Source organism: Carica papaya, chromosome 3 (assembly GCF_054855325.1).
Source record: "Carica papaya isolate Zhongbai chromosome 3, ASM5485532v1, whole genome shotgun sequence".
NCBI classification, from domain to species: Eukaryota; Viridiplantae; Streptophyta; class Magnoliopsida; order Brassicales; family Caricaceae; genus Carica; species Carica papaya.
Genome location: NC_142311.1, coordinates 12456227 through 12478041, shown reverse-complemented (window position 1 = coordinate 12478041; position 21815 = coordinate 12456227). Strand labels below are relative to the sequence as shown.

Sequence of the window (21815 nt, the reverse complement as noted above, 5' to 3'; positions counted from 1 at the left end):
TTATTTGCAAATAAAAATTTAGTATTTGAAATTTATATTTAATTCCACAACTATTTTGTGAATTGTAGAAGCACAAAAGAGTCTAAATATTTCTTTCCCATCAAACCAACCTTATCTTTATAAGAAATAAAACTTAATATACACTTTAAATTAAAAATAATTCCAAACATAGAGATACAAATTTATAAATGATTTTGCACCCCAACTTGATTATGCAATGTGCATTCTAACACGTCTACAAGTCTGCCAGAAGTCCGGATAAGGCCGGTCCTTGGAGTCAATGAACATCAATGTCTTTTCATTATCCTCAACAGGAAATCCATATGAGACGATTATATACATCAAACAATACTTTTGTGTATTACTCGTGCATGTAGATATACATTGAATAACTGCTTGTGTGTGAATATGTATATACATATATACAAGTGTTCATCAACAAGTCTGTAAGTTCTGTGCAAGGAGAACTAGAAGGCATTCAAGCACTAGATAGTAGCAGAATATTGCCTAATCTGACCACAGATGCCGGATAGCATGCCAATCTATATGAGGCTCCGGTTTTGGAATCATACGTTTGTGTGCATGCTGGATACAGCATGCTGCAACCAAGATCCCTAGGATTATAACGAGATAAAAACTTGCTGAAAGACAGGATCTAGAAATCTGCACGTAAAATAGCATCATCAGAACAGGTTTCCAATGTATAGACTGCATAAGATACTATAATGGCACCCAGGATTTAGTGAGACAGGGATTTTCCCAAAGAGAGAATCGAGGAATCGTCAAGCAATGTAGCGTAATCAGCATAGTTTTATATATAGGCTGCATAAGATACTGTAATGATACCTACAAAATACTAGAAAAAGAGGCTGCTTTGAGCATAATTAGGATAGTAAAATGTTTATAAATTGATATGTTAAAGATGATGATTCATAATGAAAGAGAAGAAAGAAAAAAGTAGCATCTGAAGGATCCTATGAATTCACAAATTCAATGGAATTTCAATCAGATAAGATCATATGAACAGAAAATCTTAACCTTCACAGTTCAGTTTTACCAAAATTTTACTCTAAACTACCTCATCTGAGTGAAAATGGTTGCCACTTCACAGACCCTTAATACAAAGTATATTCATCAGCACCAAAGAGGTGCCACCTGTACACAATATTTATATGTCAATCAAAATGTTTATAAGATCTCCAATATTCGTACTTAAATAATATGGATGACCTCTTAATACAAAACTCAAGTAGGAAACCACATTTTTTATATTGTCAAAGTTAGATTCAATGCCACCGAACACCCTTCTATTCTGCTCTTTCCAAATCATCCTAAAAAGATAGCCAACAATATGAGTCTCAATCTCTTATCTCCGTGAATAGTGGTCCAAGCACATAACTCCTCCTTCACATATCCAGCAATGAGTCAATCCCAAACCCAAAATACTCCGAGCCAAACACCATAGTCAATGAGCAAACAGACACCATAAAAGAATATGATTTTAGGACTAAGCTTCTCTCATACATAGGTAGCAACCATTTACAAGAACTTTCCCTCTCTTGATGAGGTTGTCCAGAGTTAGAATGCATCCTTGGATGGCCTCCCATGTGAAAAAAGTGTTCCTTGGAGTTGTTTTTACTTTCTAAATCAACTTGGCAGAAAAATTCACCTCCTCTGGCTTATCCTTACGAAAATGATCATAATCAGATTTCACCAAGAAAACGACCTATTACCTGTGGACCGGCCCCTTCATAACAATAATAGCATCTCCAAAAGGTTCATATACGCTGGGATTCTCGATCATTTAAGTTTCAGTTCAGCTTAGCCCACCGGTCCTCATTATTGCCTCGCCCTATCACATAATCCTTTTCGGTGGCATCCCTGTCAAGTGCAACTGTGTAAACACAAAGCACCCCTCTCCATCCAGTCATCTCTCCAAAACCTCACTCTGTCCCAAGCACCACGCTGTACCTAATACACTCACAGAAATCTTCCTTCTCCCTACTGATTCTCTTCCACAGACCCACCCCTGGGAACTCTGGAGAACAATCCATGCCCATCCACCCTGTGTTTGACCTCAATAATTCTCCTCCAAAGACCCTCCTGCTCCATCATAAACCTCCAAAGCCACATTCCTTTAAGGGCTCTGTTCAAATCTGTCAAGGATCTCAAACCCAAACCATCCTAGTGTAGTGGTTGTTTCACCTTGTTCCAGGTCACCAAGTGATAGTTCTTGTTTCCTACTGTGTTGTCCCAAAGGAAGTTAAGTTGGATTTTCTCCAGTCTTTTAGGCACTCTGACAAATGTTATTGAGATATAAACAGCAATGGAGAAAGTGGATCTCCCTGTCTCAAACCTCTAGATTCTTTAAAGAAAGCAGAGGGTCCTTCATTCAACATATTTGCAAACCATACAAATGTATCACAAGCCTTAATCCAACTACACCATTTATCACTGAAACCCAGCCTATCCAACACGTAAAACAAAAACCTCTAGGCCACATGATACTAAGCTTTTTCCATATCCAACTAGCATAAAACACCACTCTTTCCATTTTTAAGAGGCCATCAACAACCTTATTAGTAATTAAGGCTGCAATTAGAATTTGTCTTCCTCCCAGAAAAGCAGGCTGACACTCACCCACGACCTCCCCAACACTTTAAAGTCAAGACTTTTGCTATGATCTTGCCCACCCTACCCACCGAAACTATCGACCTGATATCCTTGATATTTGACGCCCCTTCTGTCTTTGGGATTAGTACCAGGAAGTGGAGTTCAAACTCTTAAGAAAGGAGCCTGTGCTATGAAATTTATTAAATAAGTCAATGAAATCTTCTTTTATGGTCTTCCAATTGCTTTGAAAAAACACATGTTGAAACTGTCTGACTTCCGGGCTTTCTCACCCTTGCAATTCATAAGCTCCTCAAGAATCTCCTCCTCCACAAACTTCCTCGTCACAGCACATTATCCTGATCGCTCAAGCGATCAAAATCCAAGTTGTCGAGAGAGGGCCTCCAAGGAGAAATCTTTGAGTACAAGACCTTGAAGTGTGACATGATTTACCGTCTCAGTTCCTCATCTCTTTAACCTTCCCACCACTCACCTCCAGCTCCTCCATGTAATTAACTCTCATGTGATGACTAGTCACACTATTAAAAAATTTTGTGTTCTTGTCCCCCTCTTTGATCCATCTTGCTCTGGCTTTCTACTTCAATTCCACTTCCTCCATAATCAATAAATTGGCCAGTTCCTGCTGAATCTTCTCCCTGTCTCCAGCTCCTCTCTCCCCGGATCTCATCCTCCAGACTATCTAATCTCTTCAACTGAGAGAATAGTTCGTCTTGTTTTCTATCAGCTTTCCCGAAAATTTTCTTACCCCACTCTTTCAATCTATTTCTTATCATGGATAATTTCTGGGTCATCCTGTAACTAGTATTGCACTGTAACTAGCATTTCTTCAGCAGCCATATGACATAAGTAGGTCACTGACTGGAGATGGATGTTCAATTTTTTTCTATCGAACCTTCTAAATGAATAGAAATTGACTCAATCTCTAGCACATGACGAAAAACAAAAGAATTTAGCCATTCAAAGCAAAGCAGCAACCCCTATATTTCAGTTCCTACAAATACCAAAGGAAAAGATGGCACTAATCTCTGCGGGTTGAAATCTAAAAAGAAACACCAAACCTTATGCATGGCCCAGATCCTGCCAGGAAGATTTCTATCAGCACGCTCAAGGGAATAACGTAACATGTCTACTATTGTCAGTTCAGTGATTGGATCATAGCTTTCTGCAAGAACATGCAATTATAGATAACTCCCCTAATTTATTAATCATGCCAATTTTTGGCATAAGAAATTGAAGAAGTACGATATAATTTCTTAATCATGCTAATTGTTGCCATAAGAAATTGTAGAAAGTACAATAACAATGAAAAATGAATCAATAGCATCACATAATCACCTGGAATGTCAAAAATTTGTTCTATAGGTGGGATACCCAGCAGCTCTCCTAAATAGACACGGATATGAGAACGGTCAGCTAGTGAAAGTAGATCACCGTGTGTGAGGATGACAGCAGGTTTATCATCTGCAGAATAAAGAAATTACCAGCAGTAAATCAGTCACAATAACTGATGCTCACAAAACAAATTGAGAAAAAATGATAATGAGGGATCAAGATACTGTAGAAAAACAATGTTTTCATTTCAAATGGCAGTTCCAATTAGATGAAGCATTTGATGACAGTTTACGTATTGCCAGTGTAGGCTGACATTTAACAGTTGAAGCAACAAAATCTTTTTAATTTTGAAAAACAAAATTTCTCCAAGCATTAGTTACGAATTGATCTTTCCTATGGATTGTATCTTATGGATGCCTGGGGCAAGGGAATCTGCTTAATGCTAAGTGGGGGCAATTAATCCCACTTGTTGAAGAAAATGTATATGTGATTTTTTTAATCAAAGATACTTTTTATTCATAGTTTTCATCATTTTGATCATTTAGTAGTAATTTTGATTGTATCAATCATAATAAAAAATGATATTGACCATAATAGTTTTTGGTAATCTTGAGCCTCTTGATAATTAGTTTTATTTATTGTCCTCACTATTATAATGTTCTACCTCCACAGCCATGGCTGCTCAGGTTCTCAATTCACTCAATATCAATGCTCAGTAATTAAAAAGTCATACGCATGAGTTCCACTAAGAATTTCGTTAGTAAAACAAAGATGTTCTTATACCTTTAAATGATAGGTATGGAGTATGGAAAGCTGATGAAATCATCTGGGTATATGACATTTCTGCGCCATTCGCACTCTCCATGGATTTCAAAACCTCAAGTCCATTAATAACAAAAATGACAAAATTAACCATCCTGATGTCACTGGACTGACAATGGTGACCACGGGCTTTGCATTTTAGTCTTTCCTTAAAAGTTTGGCTATCCGATGCCCTGACAAGTAAATTACATAAATATAGCAAATATTTGCCTCACCCTTTGAAGATTAGTGAAAATAAGCCCCTTGGTGAGCTTTCAATAAGTTGTTCAATCTCCAAACTTTATAAAGCCTTGTTTGAGGTATACCCAAAAAACATGGAAAACTTCTAAATCTAAAAAAGAAAATGCCAATTAAGTTTCGAAGATCATACCAGATGACAGGTTCTCCATGGCGTACACCTTTTGTCATCCATCGCTTTATCATATCAATGTTATCAGAAAAGCAGTTGTCCAACCCACGGGTATCATAAAGACAAAAAGAGCCTGAATATCTAGGGATCACATATTCATGTAGAAAGTATGTCCCTTCTGTAACTGATGAATTATCTGCATTGTTAAAGAAAATGCTAATTAAAACCTTTCTGATAGTAAACTGGTGAATTTACTCCACATGAAGTAGAACATCTAATTTGAGGTAAAAATATAAGAAAATCAGCAAAGCAACAAGTACATGATACTTGAGCTCTCTCTGATGCAAACTTGTCATCCTCAAACACCTTTGAAATTCGATTGATAAGACTACTTTTTCCAGATCCTCTTGGACCAATCAAAATGAGGGTTGTTGTATTTGGAACTTCATAGTTACTAAGCTTCATGCCACCAACTTTCTCAATCCACTTTCCCGGAGTGTAGCTGTATCTTTCAAACTATCATGTTAATCTAGGCAAAGCACAATACCAAACTCTAGCTTTATAAAGAGGAAAGCATAGTGCCATTAAAATTTGTTCAGAACTACTCTGTTTTCTACCAATGACAAGAAACCTAAGTCACATGATGCATGAAAATTGATTTTTGAAGACTACCTAAAGCTCTGAAAATCTAGTTGTGGCATCAAATTATATATGTAGAACAGTGTAGGCCTGGGGTTGGAATATACAAGGACACAACCCCGAGTTGCAACACTAGACTGGTTTCAGGCGAAATTGAGAATTTGATATTAATAAATTCAACTTTAGATGAAACAACAACTGAATTTTCAAATAGTTGTTTCAGTGCCTTTTTCACCTCAGAACCAATTTGTACAGCGAAGATGCAAGAACCACCAAAATAAGGTACATCATCTTTTGTAAAACAGCACTCCACTTTCAATAAGATATGCACAAAAATGAAATTCTCTTAAATCTTTATTTGAGCATAGAGTTTGAGAAACCAGGAAGATAGCTAGACTTTACTATTTTTGCATAGTTAATCTCTGTGCCATTTCTACATACCACATAAATTACCTACCTTCATTCTAGAATTAATTGCCTTTACTTCACATAGTCTATGATGTGTTTTAATATCTTTGTTCACTGACTAATTTGATAGCAAAGAAATAGCCTAGATTACAAGCTATATATCATCTATCATACTTACACTTACCAATAGAGCTTAAAATCCCAAAGTACTAAAGCAATTGCAGAACTTGAATGTTAGAAGTCTACTAAGTTCTTCCTCAGAAAGGAGAGAAAAAAATCTACTGTGAGTCTAAAAAGACTTCAAGACATCAAATTTTCGACTTAAAAAAAAAAAATATTTTTAAGACCTCAAGTTAATATGTATATACTCCTACATTTCAATTTAATCCAATTCATGGTTATACATACCACAAAATCACGGCAACAATGCAAAAAATGGAATTGTGCTAAAACCAATACCTCAATATTTTGCTCTTTGCCTCACTCAAACTTGAGCTTTGCATCTCATAACTCTGCAAGATCTTTTCATAAAGATTGCGTATTCTCCTCTGCTCAGCTTCAGATTGCAAAGGAGAAGCACGACGTTGCAGACTCAGTTCATCAGGTTTCCCAGACACCAAAGCATCATAATCATCTCCGATTATTGCCCTATTCTCACCTTTTATTTTCAAGTCATCCCTAGCCGTCAAAACACTACACCACTCAATCAATATTTCAACAACAGTATATAATATTTTCAATAAGCACATTTTATTTCCTTCATATAAGAAAAAAAAAAACACATTTCACTTTCATAGAGAGAAAAAAAAAGAAGAGAAATTAGCCCTTGAGTTCTTCATGTTATAGGACCTAAAAAAGTGATCCTGACACGACACACACTATCGAAACAATACACAGCAACCCCATTTCAAAAGGTTTGAATTTTCCGGAAACCAACCAGAAAAAAGTAAAAACTCACCAAAACATTGACCTTTTTCCATATCATCACTCATCAGCCCTACTATTTCCAATCAAGTGTGAGGGGGGAACAAAAAAGAAAATCAGCAATGAGTACCTGACGATAGAGGAAATTTCAGAGAAGTCTTGGTCCGGCAGAAATTCTTCGTCTGAAACTTAAATGTGGGTTAGGATTAGCACACAAAATACAAGGGTCAAAAGAGAAGAAAAAAAACAAAGAACATAAAGACAAACCGTGACTGAAAGAGAGATTGGTAACGGTGTCACCACCCATAGGCAGTAGCTTCGTTCTGGTTTGATTTTGTTGATGATCTCCTGATGATGAGAAAACTCTCCTTTTTCTCTCGGCGAAGATGACGAGAACCTCTCCTGAGTCTTCTTAACCCAGAAGCCAACTCTTGAGTGATGAAGAAGACTTTGCCAAAGTCCAACACCTAACATGGGTTTCTGCCACGTGTACTGATGACCACGTGGCAGCACTTTTGGTGTTCAGGGTTCATATGGTTCCATATTTCAGTTTGTATTTTCTTTTCTAGCCCATTTTTGTTTTGAGATGCTTGGGCCAAATTATAGAACTCCTGTTCATAAAATATACAGAAATTTTTTTACTTCTAAAAACTAAACAGAAATTTCTCTTATTTTTTAAAAATAGCAATATATAACACTAATGTATTGTCTCTGGGCAGGTGGGTTTCATCAAAGATTCAACCTACCTATGTACGTATAGACATACAGGAGTGTAAATATCAACTCCATATGTACGTATACACGCTGGCCTATTTAAGTTGGCTTGGGCTTTTATATCTGATTAGCTTGACATATAACGCATAACCCATCTCCAGCTCACCTACATGTATTAGCAAACTGCAACCCAAGCTGGCATCCCATCTCCAATTAATTCTACAAATTATTTTTGATGTCGACTGTGCATTATGATTGTTTTTATCAAGAACTTGTATTATTATTGATTATGTTGTGTTTTCATTTACATATGTATACATGTATGTATGTATGTAATAGTTCGCACACTTGGCTAGCTGATTCTCGTGATACTTACCAACATTTAACGGAACGGTCTTAGGTACATAAACCGGCTGGTACGTGGTTGGTAAATTTTGTGCTGAAAAACAAACAAGGAGTGTGTGTATATATATGTATAACGTCGTAGATTTTATGAACAAAGATTTGTAGGAGGAAGAAAAAGGTAAAATGCAGAGGGAAGAGAAGAAGAATCAGCTTCATATAGTGATGTTTCCATGGCATGCTTTTGGGCATATCAGCCCATTTATACAGCTCTCTAACAAGCTCTCACTTCACGGCCTTCAAATCTCCTTCTTCTCCGCCACTGGCAACATTCCCCGCATCAAATCCTCCCTCAATCTCCTTCCAAATGTCCAAATCATCCCTCTCTCAATCCCTGACGTTCCTGGTCTCTCTCCAGATCTCCACAACACTTCTCAAATGACCCCTGCCATGGCCGAACTCCTCAAGCAAGCTTCTGACCTCATGCAGCCTCAAATTCACGACATTCTGTCTCATCTTAAACCCCATTTTATCATCTTTGATCTCATTCTAGACTGGATTCCGAAAATCGCTGCCGAACTTGGCATTAAAAGAATCTCCTTCTCTGTTTTCTCCGCCATTGCTGGTGCTTACCTCACTGTTCCTGCCAGGCTGATTAGTGGACATACTCTTGATGATTTGACCAAACCACCCGACGGGTTTCCGGCAACCTCTGTTACTTGTGTCAAACGTTTTCAGGCTCGAGATTTTTTGTATATGTTCAAGAGCTTTGACGGCCGCCCTGGTGTCTTCTACAGAGTCATTGACTGCTTGCGTAGCTGTGACGCCGTGGCCATGAAGACATGCGAGGAAATGGAGGGTCCTTACGTGGATTTCATGAAGACCCAGTTTCAGAAACCGATTCACTTGACCGGTCCCCTTGTCCCCGACCCACTGTCCGGCGTGCTGGAGGAGAAATGGGCAAACTGGTTGGGTCAGTTCCCGGACAAGGCCGTGGTTTTCTGTTCTTTTGGGAGCGAAACGTTTATGAACCAAGAGCAGATAAGAGAAATAGCTCTTGGATTGGAACTCACTGGGTCGCCATTCTTTCTTGTTCTGAACTTTCCCGGCGGTGTTGACGGGCTGGCGGAGCTTGAGAAGGCTCTGCCGAAAGGGTTCGTGGAGAGAGTGAAAGGGAAAGGTTTGGTGCACGTAGGTTGGGTTCCACAGCAGCTGATTCTGGCTCATAAAAGTGTGGGTTGTTATGTGTGCCATTCAGGGTTTAGTTCGGTGATAGAAGCATTGATGAACGATTGCAGGCTAGTACTGTTGCCATTCAAGGGTGACCAGTTCCTGAACTCCAAGCTCATAGCTCTGGATTTGAAGGCTGGTGTGGAGGTAAATAGGGAAGAAGAGGAGGGGTATTTTGGGAAGGAGGATATTTGTGAAGCTGTTAAAACAGCAATGGCAGATGATGGATCCATTAAAGAGAATCACGAGAAGTGGAGGGAGTTTCTGGTGAATGAAGAAATCCACAAGAAGTTCATTGCTGATTTGGTTGAGCAAATGAAAGCCATGCTTTAGTTTAATTTAATTAAGCCTCTTTCCACTCCTTAAGAAGGTTTTAAAAGTTAAATGTTTTTCTTAATCTATATTTAGTGAAATTAATAATTTCTAATATGATAAGTGTAATAACAAAATTCTCAAACATTTTATTACGAAATAAAATTTTATTAAATAAATAGAACATTGTTGGAAGTTGTGTTTCTCTAACAATTACTCCAATTAAATATACATATATATATATATATACATATTTTATTATAAATTTTCAATTAGAATCTAAATAAACGGAGAATAAATTATGAGATCTAAAGATATTTATGCTTTTATAAGACGTATAAAATATTTATTTTAAAATTTATTATTCTTGTAGTTATCGTCCTAATAAATACTCCTGTCTGGTGTCTCCCTGCGTGAGCCCACATTAAAATTGCTTTGAATATATCTCTGTCGATTTCTCCAATTTACTACGACTTCCCATTTTTCCTTGTAGTTGGTACGTTTATAAATGTTCTTTTATTGATTCGTACTTCATTAATTAAATTGTTGAAATGTAAAAAGTCTGACAGAATTCCAGATGCAATCAGTTGATTAATTCAAAGGTTTTTAAAATCAAGTTTTAAATTCCAAATTTTTTCAAGTGAGAGTTCTTGATGTACAATGAATAAATAAAATTAATTTATGCTGGTTGGTTTCTTTATAAAAAAAAAAAACCAACTAAATCTTCTTTTTTCACCCTTCGTAATCACTTAAGACAGCAGCACGATTTTGGTTTTGTGGGAGCCATAGCCAAACATTATTCGACTATTCATGGTGAGCTTTAAAAAACTTTAGGTAGTCTTTTTTCAGAGATGAAGACAACATTAACACCAAAATGAAAAATAGGAACGACGTGGAACAGAAATGAGAATCTGTCAACGTATTTTTTCTCCAAGATACACGGTTTCTCTACTCCTTGCTAATTATAAAAATGCAAAAATAAAGGAAATTTCATTCTCACTGTCACATTAACCAGACCATATATTTCTGGCTCCGATGTATGTATTGTTTTGGGACAACAAGTTACTCAAGTTTCAGTATAAAATGTGTATTTGTTGATTATAAAAATGGGAACCTACAGATTCTGTCAGAAGCTAGTCCCAAGCAAAATTGAAGTGATTGCTTTGGACGACAATGGCACAATGGGGCGGTACTAAAATTAAGCTTTACAAGAAAAAAAAAAAAAAAAGAAATTAAATTACAGATACTTTCTACAAGAGCCCTCTTTATTGGATATTTCCAAATTAACCGAATCAAAGGTAATGACCTTGTCGGAAGGGGGAGGACATGGCCAACAATGGACGATCCAAGATATTCGGCTGCAGTGATCCAATTGTGAACCCAGCTGATTGCGGAACTCCTATTGATGGATGTGGAATGGAACTGCTGAGGAGGTTAGACAGGTGCAAACAACAAAGCAGTAAGTCAGGTTACTTGATAATGCTAAAGTGATTAGACCATGTAATGAACTAAAGATAACCTTCTGGTATGTACAGGCAGTAACATAAATAATCAAAACCCCACCCCTGACCCCAAAGTTTACCATTTGTACCATTTTTACTGTAAAGGATATACTACAGCCATGGACTGACCTGAACGACAGAGACAAGGATGATTCAACTGGGGTGTGAATTCTATTTTGATCAGGAGAAAGCAGCGACCAGAAAACTGTGACACGAAGAACCAACAGCTAATTAGTAGCATATGCTAAAGAAGAAAAGTCAAAACTTTCTTTTATTTTTTTCTTGGTAAATAATTAAACTAATCTGCAGAGTATGTTCCTGGAAATTCGGTAAATATTCTACTTTGAACAGCACAATTTTTCACCCATATGGAGCTCAATGCCCAGTAATTTCCCTTGAGGGTTTAATTTGAGTCATTATTGTGGCTCAGCCATTGTCATCATCCACATTCTAAATACCCCAATATAGCATCTGTTACATTGTATTTTCCATCAACATCCTCAAAATTATTCCTAACAACTACTATTATCTCCAGGGAGGACAAAACCTCCTCCCCCACCCAAGCAGGACAATAATTTGTATGGGAACAGAACATTACCTGATTGTTCTCGACGATCTTTCAGACCAGAGCAAAACAGAATATTCTGCAGTTTGGAATTGAATAGGTTTCAGAATAAAGTAAACATATCTTCTTTTATCTTATCTAAACAATAAAGTTCTACAATTGAATGTTTGAGAAACATTTCTTTATGGCAGCGGGTAGACTTACCTCACCATTTCTACAGGATACATTGTCAACCATTTCTACAAGAGAGTTTCATAATCAGATTCTCATTCAAGAGAAAGAAAAGGAACAAGAGAATAAATGACTATCAAGCGAAATCTAGAGAAAATAAGCATAACGAAAAAAACCCAACTGGTACAAAAGGCTCTAGACAACACACTACACAAAGTGTGAGTTTTGTACTCATTAACTTCTATATGGAGGAACCTCTGTTAGGCAAACCAAGTTGATCAACCAAAGAGGAGAAAACAGAGCCAGGAAGAAGACAAATGAGTATCCATACAACATTCAGAGAAGTTTTCATGCACCATGCAGTAAATATAGAAAAGAGTGACACATGAATACAAACAACTCGTTCACCCGGTTTCATCAAAAGAAAATGTTGCTGTACTAAACTAGACACCAGAGGAATAATAAAGCTTACCCAAGTTTGGGACACTAGGTTTTACAGCCAGTGTTAAGCCAAGAAAACAGTCATCAGGTTCAGTGTCGAAGTCCCAGAGATTCAACTCAAGATTTGGAGTTGCCCCTGGAGAGCAATACAAAGAGAAAATGATATGTTGAATTCAGGAAAGAAAAAAGTGAAATAATTTATATGCAACAAATACATATGATAGCCAGCAACAAACTTCAGAAAGCTCACCCATGTTATTTAGCCTCAGCTCAAGTGGATCTCGGAGTGGATACGAAACCAATGCACCCACCTATTCAGCACATGTTAGTGATTTATCTAATATAAAAGGAAAGCTGGGAACAGACTTGAGAACACATGTTACATTAAAAAATGGATGCTGCAATGCTTGATCAGCAGTTGGCCTCCTCAGTGGATCCCATGAACAAAGTTGCTACAATCAGTAGAAAAGATGTAAGAAACCAAAATACATCAAAACTAGTTAACCCAACAGAACAACTGCAACAACCTAGTACATATAGACACCCACCGTGATTAAACTAATAGCCTCTGCGCTAGCATTGGTAATTATATCAGAAAGGTTGGTAGGCAAAATCTACACAGGAGATAAGAACAACATGCGCAAAGTGAGGAAATAGGTAAACAGAGAAAATTAATGAACAGTCCAAGGAAAGAGCTTACATCTGAATAACTAATATTGATTAACCGAGAGGTGTTCTTTGCTTCAGGAAATGCAGTCCAGTCTGGTGTACCAAGAACAGAACATATCTTGTATAATTGATCTGCTTCACTGCCCAAGAAAGAACTAAATTTATATGATATTTTGAAGACTCAGCTACATTCCTCTCCTTTAACAGAAGTAAAATTCAATAAATGCCAATCTTATATATCTTGATACCAAACTTAAAAAGAGTACTGCATGACCATAAGACATTTAAAAAAAAAATGTATGAAGCTCCCAGAAAATTATTCAGGCACATATGAGATACTTTGTATGGAAAAACCAAAATATTTTCCAGGTAGCTTGGCAAGATATACATAATTAAACATACTGGGAAGATAGAATAGTAAGAATGGAAGAATTAAGTTCATGTCAGTCCAGAAGAATAATTTCCATTTATGCATAGAAATACCAAAATACTTTTCCAAGTAAAGTTTGCAAAACATACACAAAAGAAAAGAAACAAACAATTAATGAAAAGACATGCTGGAGAAGTTAGATCAGTAGCCATGGGAAAATAATTTTCATCCACTCGGGGTGTCAAGTTACCTTTCACCAGGAAAAATAGGACATAAGGTGAAAAGCTCAGCTACTATAGCCCCAACTGCCCACATATCTGCAAATACAGTCAACAGTGATGACCATTCAGATTGGGAAAACAGGCATGAAGAAATCCAAAACAAATATATTACATGAAACTCACTGGGTCATAGAATAAGCATGTGTACAGGCTTTAGGCAACATGTACAACCACACAGAGATCTCATGGTATACCAGACGACAAAAGAAAAACAAAAGCATAACGCAACATAGAAAATCCATAAATGCCTCCAAAATAGTCCATATTATATTTCATAAACCAATATTTCCCAACAAAAAAAACACAACTATGCTTCCTAATAGATATTCCCAAGAGTGAATGCTGTTCCAAATTTTCATACATTTGCTATGTCCTTAGCTTCACAAATCAAATAAAAATCTATAATTATATTCAAAGACTACCTGCATACCTTTTTCATGTCAATAGCATTTTTTTCTTTTACATCCCAAAACAAGGATATCAGGGTCATTTTGTCCACAAGTTAATGATGAGGGAATGTTACTTTGTGCAAAAAGGAGGGGCCACAATCTGTTCTTTAAGATAAATTTACTGGAAAGACATAAGTGTGGGACCCATGGACAAGAACAAAAGGAAGGAGATCGAATTTGTACTTGGATATGAAGTCAGTTTCTTTAATGAACCCAGAAGAGTTAGAATTCTTCAGGAACTTATACTACACATTTAAATTTAGATTAAGGAATTGAACTAAAACTGAATTCCTGTAATCGTAATAAAGATATAAACCAATTAGTTTCCATATAAATATGCATATTATCATAAATAAAATCATCAACTATTAATCCAAAGAGTTCTTCTAAAAACTTGGAGATCATCTTAGATGAGCCAGAAAACTGGAAGCAAGCAGCTTGCTTGCTTCAAGACTTCACTTAGAATGCCCTACACCATATCCAAGTCCTCAGGCCATGACAAAGAAGCATAAATTCCAATGTGGACCAGTAAATGAACATGTGAAAAAACAAGTTAAACAATGTCAAATCCATCGTTCATACTATTCATAACATCAATAACTTAGCTTTTCTAAAGACTCAAAGAAACTTGCTTTCTATAAAAATGTCATTTTGCCCCTAAAATAGAAAATGCTTATTCACATTTGGGATCAATTTCTCTTTTCTTGCAATCCCTCCTGTAGTTTACTCTAACAAAAAAATTACAATCAACACTAATTGCACTCTAAATTTACTTATTATGACTAAGGAGCACTTTACCTCAGAGTACAAAGAATTCTCACAACTGAATGTAAAAATTAATTAAAAATAATAAGAATTAGGAACAGGCTCAAACATCAAAACTTTGTCAAGCTCAAATTTAAATATCTCAACTTACTTCATTCATAGGCCAGTTGATTATGAAGGAAAAACTTGTAACAAATTAACTTGGGATGAGTAAAGCCGATTCATGCTAGAAAACTTTAAGAATTAATGAAGTTCTTAAATGGGCTAGAACATAATTTATACCAATTGCAGGGGTATAAACTGAGGACTGCAGCAAAACTTCTGGAGCTCGGTACCTGGCAAACAATTGGCACAAAAATAACATACGATACCATCTGAATAGTATTGAAATTAATTGACTGATTGCAGTAGTATTGTGAGTTCATTCAGATATAAGGTGGATGAACCATAACACCAGAGTAGATGATCACTCACCAACGTGTAGAAACATATTCAGTATAAGGAGGCATTGATGAAACTTCTCTCGCCAGTCCAAAGTCAGCAATTTTAAGAACATCATTTGTCACCAGCAAATTCTCTTTAAAAAGAAACAAAATACTGGATTTATGAGCATAAAGTGACAGAAGCAAAAGTGCCTTGAAGTTCTAATAGAGATTTCAAACCAAGAAACAGAGAAGTATATAATAATGTTAAAATTGAAAACTTTACCAGGTTTTAAATCCCGATGAAAGTATCCATTTTTATGCATGTGAGCAAGTCCTTGTAGCATCTGAAACATAAAACTTCTTATCTCTGCCTCAGAAAAGGGTCTTTCTCGTTCCCTCATTATTTGGTAAAGATTATATTCCTAATAAGAAATCCAAAATCAATGACTGACCAAGCAAGATATATAGTTCCATTAAACCATGAACTTCAAAAGATGATAACAACTCCTACAAGTAATTGAGTGAAATTCTGGCCACTGATCACTCAATTCAGAATTGACAAGTCAAGATGTATACAAGTGGAAATGAGTAAAAAAAAATTACTCATGGATACATTTATGCCTCTATACATCACAATCCAGATACCACATAATCTAGATGTGCCCAAATATTATGCTCCGGGCCTCCGGCAGGATCATTAACAAATAAAAGAGAAATTAACCAACCTAAAATGAGTTCCAAGCCACTTTTAGACTACTGTCCCAACAAAATGGAGAGAATGGATAATAAGAAGTACGAGCATCAATAATGAGAAGCTGACCTATTTTAGCCAATATCATCTAAAGAACTCTAAATGTAAGTTATTCATGAGAGACCAGTTAAAAACAAAAGTCCATACATCTGCATATAGATGCCTCCGCTTATGCTGATGACACAGCATTGCAGAAACCAAGATGAAATTTTCAGTTGTTAATATCTTCCTCTCTTAACATACACATTAACTTGAAAACTTTAGCCATCACTTTACCCTCAAATGAACATTCAAAACAAAATCAAAATCTAGTAACATGCATCTATACCCATACTTAGCACTTCTTATAAAAGTCAGTTCTACATTTTATACCTAAGAATAACCAAACTAGAGCCTGAAACTCAGTCAAACAGAAATGCAGTTTTCTTTTGCCCTCCCCAGAATTGTTCCCGCGGAAACCCTCCACCATATTTTCATGTAGTAAGATAATGTAGCACATGAGGATTGAGCTTCTGTAGCATTCAGAAAATGATATATCTTGTTATCCATAGAACCGATATTAGACTTTTTTTCTTCTGAAAACGTGAAAGAACGACTGAACTGTCATTCCAAATTCATCCTCTTTTGTCCTGCATTTATATAACTTAATAATTTAACAACTATGGAAAAGATGTACCCAACCAACTAAATAGAAAATGCGGACTGAAAACATACAAAAAATTGAATGATTGCAAGAAAGCAAATCAATAAGGTCCAATTTAGTTGAAGAAGAATGGAAACCCCAAACTTCTCCTAGGAAGTCAAGATTTATATGGAGCGGAACACTTCAGTCCAGAAATGAATAACCTTGTTCCACTCTATCAAAGCACTTCACAGTGTCAAAAATCCAGTGTCCCTATTTGCTTACACACCAGACAATTAAATTGATCTAAGTTACTTTTTTATATACTAGAGAATAAACTAAAACCTTTCTAACAAATAAAGTTTGTATGGACGCCATGTAACAAAAAGAATCGACATAAAAATAGTAAAAATTAACAGCAAAGGCTCTTTACCATGTATTCAAAAATGAAGAACAGCTCATTGTTTTCCCGGACAACCTCCTTCAACTTTATGATATTGGGATGATTTAGTTTACGAAGGGCCTGATAAAAGACAATCCCACCAATGCCAATCAACACAAGGTGTAGAAGATATAGTAACATATTGATGAGGTAAGTATGTTAAACCCACAAAGAATACAACAGAACAAACCTTAACTTCTCGTAGATTCACACATTCTTCCCAAAAATAGAACTTTCTTTTCATTTTCTTGACAGCAACCTAGAATTAGGCATAGAACAGAATTCATAATATAGAACAAATAAAACTCTATTTGGTTTACAGCCAAAATGAACGACATATAGATCTAACATCAACATTAAGCTATACTTGGAAAAAATGTTCTGTAATACCTATGCTGTTGATAGAGTTTTGAGCAATAGAACTAGCTTACCCCTGATTATACGTTCAGGAAAATTTTGCTATACGCAAATAAAATAAAAGACTTCTTATATGAGAACACGGACTTTGCAAAAATAACTCACAATCTTCCCATGAAAATTGATGCTCATGAATGTTCATAACAGTAAGGATCCAGGGATACATTAATGCTTAGAAATATTCAGAGAATTGTTGCACATCCCAAACAACTTTAAGCTGGGAAATATGCCCATAAATTCTTGTCCAAGCTTGAACCTCACTAGGAAAAGCATCAGGGCCAAGTTCCCATCTCATCCAAGTTCTCACTCCGTAGGCCAAAGAAGAGATCGCAGAAGAAGTTCAAATATGAAGGACGGGAACTAAAAGACAAAGGTAAACAGATAAACAAAGAGAAAAAACCGATACTCGGGCATGCAAATCCTTACAATTTCATATGTTTCTATATTGAAGGCCTTATATACACTACCACAAGTACCATCTCCAAGCTCGTCCAAAATTTTATACCTGCAGGAGGAAGAGTGAAAAGAACACCAGGAGACACATGCCATAAGTCTAGCAAATAGAAGCTGGACAAAATTTGCAAACAGAATATTGAAAGGAAATCTGAGGAACTAACTTTTCCATTATTGAAATTGGAGCAATGACAATCAAAAAGTTGTCAATGAACTTCTAACAACCTCCAGACAGAGGTGTTTACTGTATCAAAGCAATATTGATCACTAGCTTGCACAGGAAGTTTAGTGCTAAACTGAGGCATGAAATGTATGATGTTGATAAGTGTCCAGTTTTCATTGTAGGAGTGACTGAATATCAGCCAAAAAATTGACAACATTCTTTTGTGCAGCTCCTACAGCTGCAATCAGCTAGTATCATCTAAAAACAACCAGCCCACGAGCCCTCAACCGGGAGTCCGGCAGAAGAAGTAATTAACTTAGATCAATCCATTTTCTTTACATTAGCTTTGACAATGCTCACTGCAGAAAAACTAGGGCAGAACTACAAACAACAAAAAGGAATAATAAAGTCAGCAAAGCAAATTTTTTTGGATGAAGACAAAATATGAAGAATACCAATATACAATATAACATGGATCTACAGCCTCTTTTATAGAAAAAGAGATATATTCATTGAAGAAATGGGAAAAACAACCTAGAGGGGAATAAACTATCCTATATAAAATAAAAAACACAAAAAATAACAAAGAAAACCAATAGAACAAAAGCTTCAATACAAGATCGGCACGGTCTGCAGTCCTTAGAGAAACCTTTGTATAGTGGAGCTACAGCTATTGCACCTCGCACTTAATTGATAAGGAAAAAGAGAGGACCAAAAATTAACTTTGTTTTTCATGTTATGCTGTTTATCAACAAATAAATCCACCTCAACGACAATGAATTAATTACGCTCATCTCTTTGGAGGTGAGTTCTTCCAGCTCCAGGACACTGACTAAAGATGCAGAAAAGTAAGGGAAAAGGGCTCAAGCTTCATTCTTTAAGAGAAAATCAATATCTTATTTCTTCCCTTTGTCGTGTATTGGAAGGAAAGCTGTTGCTTTTTAATTGTCCCACCCAATAATCTTAGATCATACAAAAATTCTATTGAAGCTAACAGATTTAAAGTCATCACTCCATTGATTTTTGTTAGAATAACCATTACGGTAATATATGATCTGATCATGACAACAAAAGCTGCCAGCTTGCTGATTCCAGTCCTCAACTTCGAAAATATCAAACAAGAATACTTCAATTTCCAAATCCAAATATCCTGGAAACAATGATTGGATACCTGGAAGGAACATGACTAGACCAAAATTCTTGAACTTTTTTATAAGCTATTTAATTATCTCACTGGAACCAAATAAACAAACTGTTCAATTACATACAGAGAAAAAAAATACCACTCGTCCATAAAACATTTGCTGTCCGTTAAATCACTGAGAAAATTGATAAAAAGAGAGGAGACAGGAAATACAAATCTGAAGCAGACAGCCACCTGCGTTACACCTTTCACTAGAGAAGACTAATTCAACCATTTATCTCAACTGACTAGGTCCCATCCATTTTTCCTCAATTTTAGTTTCATGATGCAAAGCAACAAAGAAAGAAAAGAAAACGCTCAGTTATTTTTTTCTTCACATCCTTGGAAACCAAACAAACAGAGCATGAAGCTGGAAACTCCAACTGCATTTGGATACACAACTGACAACAGCTCACAATTTCCACAGAGAAACGCAAAATTAAAAATTCAGAAATCATGTGACCGTGCAAACAAATAGAATGGAAAATCGATGAAGATCATGCTCACCATTGACGCCTGACAGATGGAACCAGAGGGAATAAAGATCTGATTGATAGGCTTCGAAAATCACCAATGTGTAAGCAATTTCGTCGGGAAAAAAGAGAAAACGAAGAAACAAATGCAGAGAGTTCTAGAGAGAGAAGAATTTTGGATTACTGGTGAAGCCACGAGAGAGAGGATTCCGCAGAAGCAGCGAAAGAGAAGAAACCAAATATGTATTAAACAAATAATAAAACAATTATTTTATTAAGAATATTTTATGAAGATAATGATTTTTAAATTTTATTTGCGAAAATAAAAAATAATAAAAAAAAGAGAAACGAAAGAAATGCTTGGTTGTGGTGGGGAAAGGGGTGGTCCCCACCTTGATATGATATCGATCCGAATTGAATTACATAAATACCCCCTCAACCACTTGCATATTACAGGAATATTATTTTCATTTGACAATAATGTCCAGAATACCGGATAAGGATTGACGTAAACTGTGAGAGGCCCACGAGGGGTGTAAACGTCATTAAGTCAAAAAAATACGGGTAGTTTCGTCAAGCAAAAGAATTTCATTTTTGAGCGCCATCCCGTTCTTTGGCTTGGCGTGCGCGTGCAGCTCACACGGTTCGGATTCGGGTTACCCGCGTTTTGATTGAACCGAGCGTTATTCGGGTCCGGGTTGGGAAATTGTAAAGTGACGAAATTACCCCTGTGTGAATGCTCAACGATATATATGGTATGTGGCGAGGTACCAGTACAGAATATTCACGTGGTCGTTATATTTATTTATTTTTTAAATTTTTTTTTTATTTTTTTTTTATTTTTAGGCAGTTAATTTGGACATTTCCTTTGAAAAAGCTTCATATTCATATCACAAACCAGAATATTCATGCCTTTTGTTCGAGTCAAAATTCTCTTTTTACGTTTTTTTTTTTAATTATTTTAATTTGTTTTCAGCTTATTTTAATGCAATTAAAGGATCACATCCAGTGCTATGACCAAAATTTTTCTTGGGGAGAAAGAAAGATATCAACAATTTCAATCAGATTGCATATGTTTATGTATTATATATGATGGGTCCATTTGGTGCATCAATTTTTTTTTTTTAATTTTTTAAAAATAAATTCGTATTGTATTCATAAAAATAAATAATCAATTAAAAATTAAGAACATAATATATGTCTTTTTTAGAACAATCTCTATTATAAGATTAGATATTAATTAAATTTTCTATTATGGGCTAATAAGCTATATTGCGTGATCTCGTATCTTAAAGTTTTCCTTTGTTTTCTGACATATATTCTTCTGCTCATTCATTTCTTGATTCTGCTCGAGTTGTTTGGGTTTAAGTTGGGAAATTACTGCAAAACCAGCACTTGGTCTTTCAATTCACCGATTGCACTATATTTCATCTCTTTATTTGGTAGCCCACTTTCACAAACAGTTGGTGTATTAAGTGTTTTTTTTTTTTTTTTAATTTTTATTTATTTATACCTAATTTCTTTCTTATTGAATTCTCTTTTCACTTTCCGTGTATATTAACCTCATTTTCCAATGCTAGAGTCGTCGTCTCAACTTGCTGCTTGTTTAGAATTCAATGCATCGAAGAATATCTTACACATTTTTAAATTCGGCTCATAGGTTAAACTTTGTTAAAAATATGAATTTCAACCTTGGGTACATTATTCTAATTGGCGCTATGGTGTTGATTGATATTACTACTTCCGCAAGTCACTTGCACTCTTGGTGTGGGCAAAATGCCTTTACTAGTTAGGTTTGACCGAGTCTAAATACTCACTAGAGCACATACGAAATTGGAGCATTTCTGTAACTCCAATATGTGATCTCTGATCAAATTTGGAGTTGATTCTGCTTTTGCATTTTGTACATTTCAAACAAACTTATTGAGTTTTTGATTGAGATTTTTGCCCGATTTACCAATTTGTTACAT

At 35.9% G+C, this 21815-nt stretch overlaps 3 protein-coding genes across 12 annotated transcripts; 1 reads left to right on the top strand and 2 right to left on the bottom strand.

The window, feature by feature from the left end:
- Positions 1–281: 281 nt before the first annotated feature.
- LOC110821586 (uncharacterized) lies at positions 282–8330 on the bottom strand. 5 transcript variants are annotated; one of them, XM_022051462.2, is made up of 10 exons: positions 8196–8330; positions 7373–7716; positions 7236–7287; positions 6641–6874; positions 5455–5642; positions 5156–5330; positions 4747–4958; positions 3967–4092; positions 3690–3793; positions 282–663 (listed from the first exon to the last, which is right to left on the bottom strand). In XM_022051462.2, the coding sequence occupies exons 2-10, from the start codon at positions 7410–7412 to the stop codon at positions 508–510; spliced, it is 1287 nt and encodes a 428-aa protein (XP_021907154.1). In that variant the 5' UTR covers positions 7413–7716; positions 8196–8330; the 3' UTR covers positions 282–507. The 5 variants fall into 5 exon arrangements, with proteins under 5 accessions (XP_021907154.1, XP_021907155.1, XP_021907156.1 ...); XM_022051463.2 differs by having other exon boundaries at positions 5455–5636; XM_022051464.2 differs by having other exon boundaries at positions 6641–6859.
- Positions 8331–8347: 17 nt separating this feature from the next.
- LOC110821584 (anthocyanidin-3-O-glucoside rhamnosyltransferase-like) lies at positions 8348–9898 on the top strand. Its single transcript, XM_022051461.2, has one exon. The coding sequence runs from the start codon at positions 8348–8350 to the stop codon at positions 9722–9724; it is 1377 nt and encodes a 458-aa protein (XP_021907153.1). The 3' UTR covers positions 9725–9898.
- An 876-nt stretch (positions 9899–10774) lies between these two features.
- On the bottom strand, positions 10775–20094 carry MHK (Protein kinase superfamily protein). 6 transcript variants are annotated; one of them, XM_088215853.1, is made up of 18 exons: positions 19880–20094; positions 18191–18570; positions 18000–18078; positions 17347–17415; positions 17148–17237; positions 15625–15763; positions 15391–15493; positions 15199–15251; positions 13672–13738; positions 13083–13206; positions 12931–12996; positions 12766–12834; positions 12633–12693; positions 12414–12518; positions 11975–12009; positions 11804–11849; positions 11335–11410; positions 10775–11128 (listed from the first exon to the last, which is right to left on the bottom strand). In XM_088215853.1, the coding sequence occupies exons 2-18, from the start codon at positions 18196–18198 to the stop codon at positions 10996–10998; spliced, it is 1323 nt and encodes a 440-aa protein (XP_088071979.1). In that variant the 5' UTR covers positions 18199–18570; positions 19880–20094; the 3' UTR covers positions 10775–10995. The 6 variants fall into 6 exon arrangements, with proteins under 6 accessions (XP_088071979.1, XP_088071980.1, XP_088071981.1 ...); XM_088215854.1 differs by having other exon boundaries at positions 10775–11125; XM_088215855.1 differs by having other exon boundaries at positions 13083–13191; positions 19880–20093.
- Positions 20095–21815: the final 1721 nt, after the last annotated feature.

Bases quoted from the DNA above. Each gene is read 5' to 3' on its own strand.
- LOC110821586 (XM_022051462.2), bottom strand. From the start codon at position 7,412: ATGGGTGGTGACACCGTTACCAATCTCTCTTTCAGTCACG. The intron at 7,288-7,372 runs GTTTGTCTTTAT...TTTAAGTTTCAG, and splicing joins CAATCTCTCTTTCAGTCACG to ACGAAGAATTTCTGCCGGAC. The intron at 6,875-7,235 runs GTACTCATTGCT...TGAGTGGTGTAG, and splicing joins GAAATTTCCTCTATCGTCAG to TGTTTTGACGGCTAGGGATG.
- LOC110821584 (XM_022051461.2), top strand. From the start codon at position 8,348: ATGCAGAGGGAAGAGAAGAAGAATCAGCTTCATATAGTGATGTTTCCA.
- MHK (XM_088215853.1), bottom strand. The intron at 15,252-15,390 runs GTGAGTGATCAT...ATTGTTTGCCAG, and splicing joins GAATATGTTTCTACACGTTG to GTACCGAGCTCCAGAAGTTT. The intron at 11,411-11,803 runs GTAATGTTCTGT...TTCGTGTCACAG, and splicing joins AGATCGTCGAGAACAATCAG to TTTTCTGGTCGCTGCTTTCT.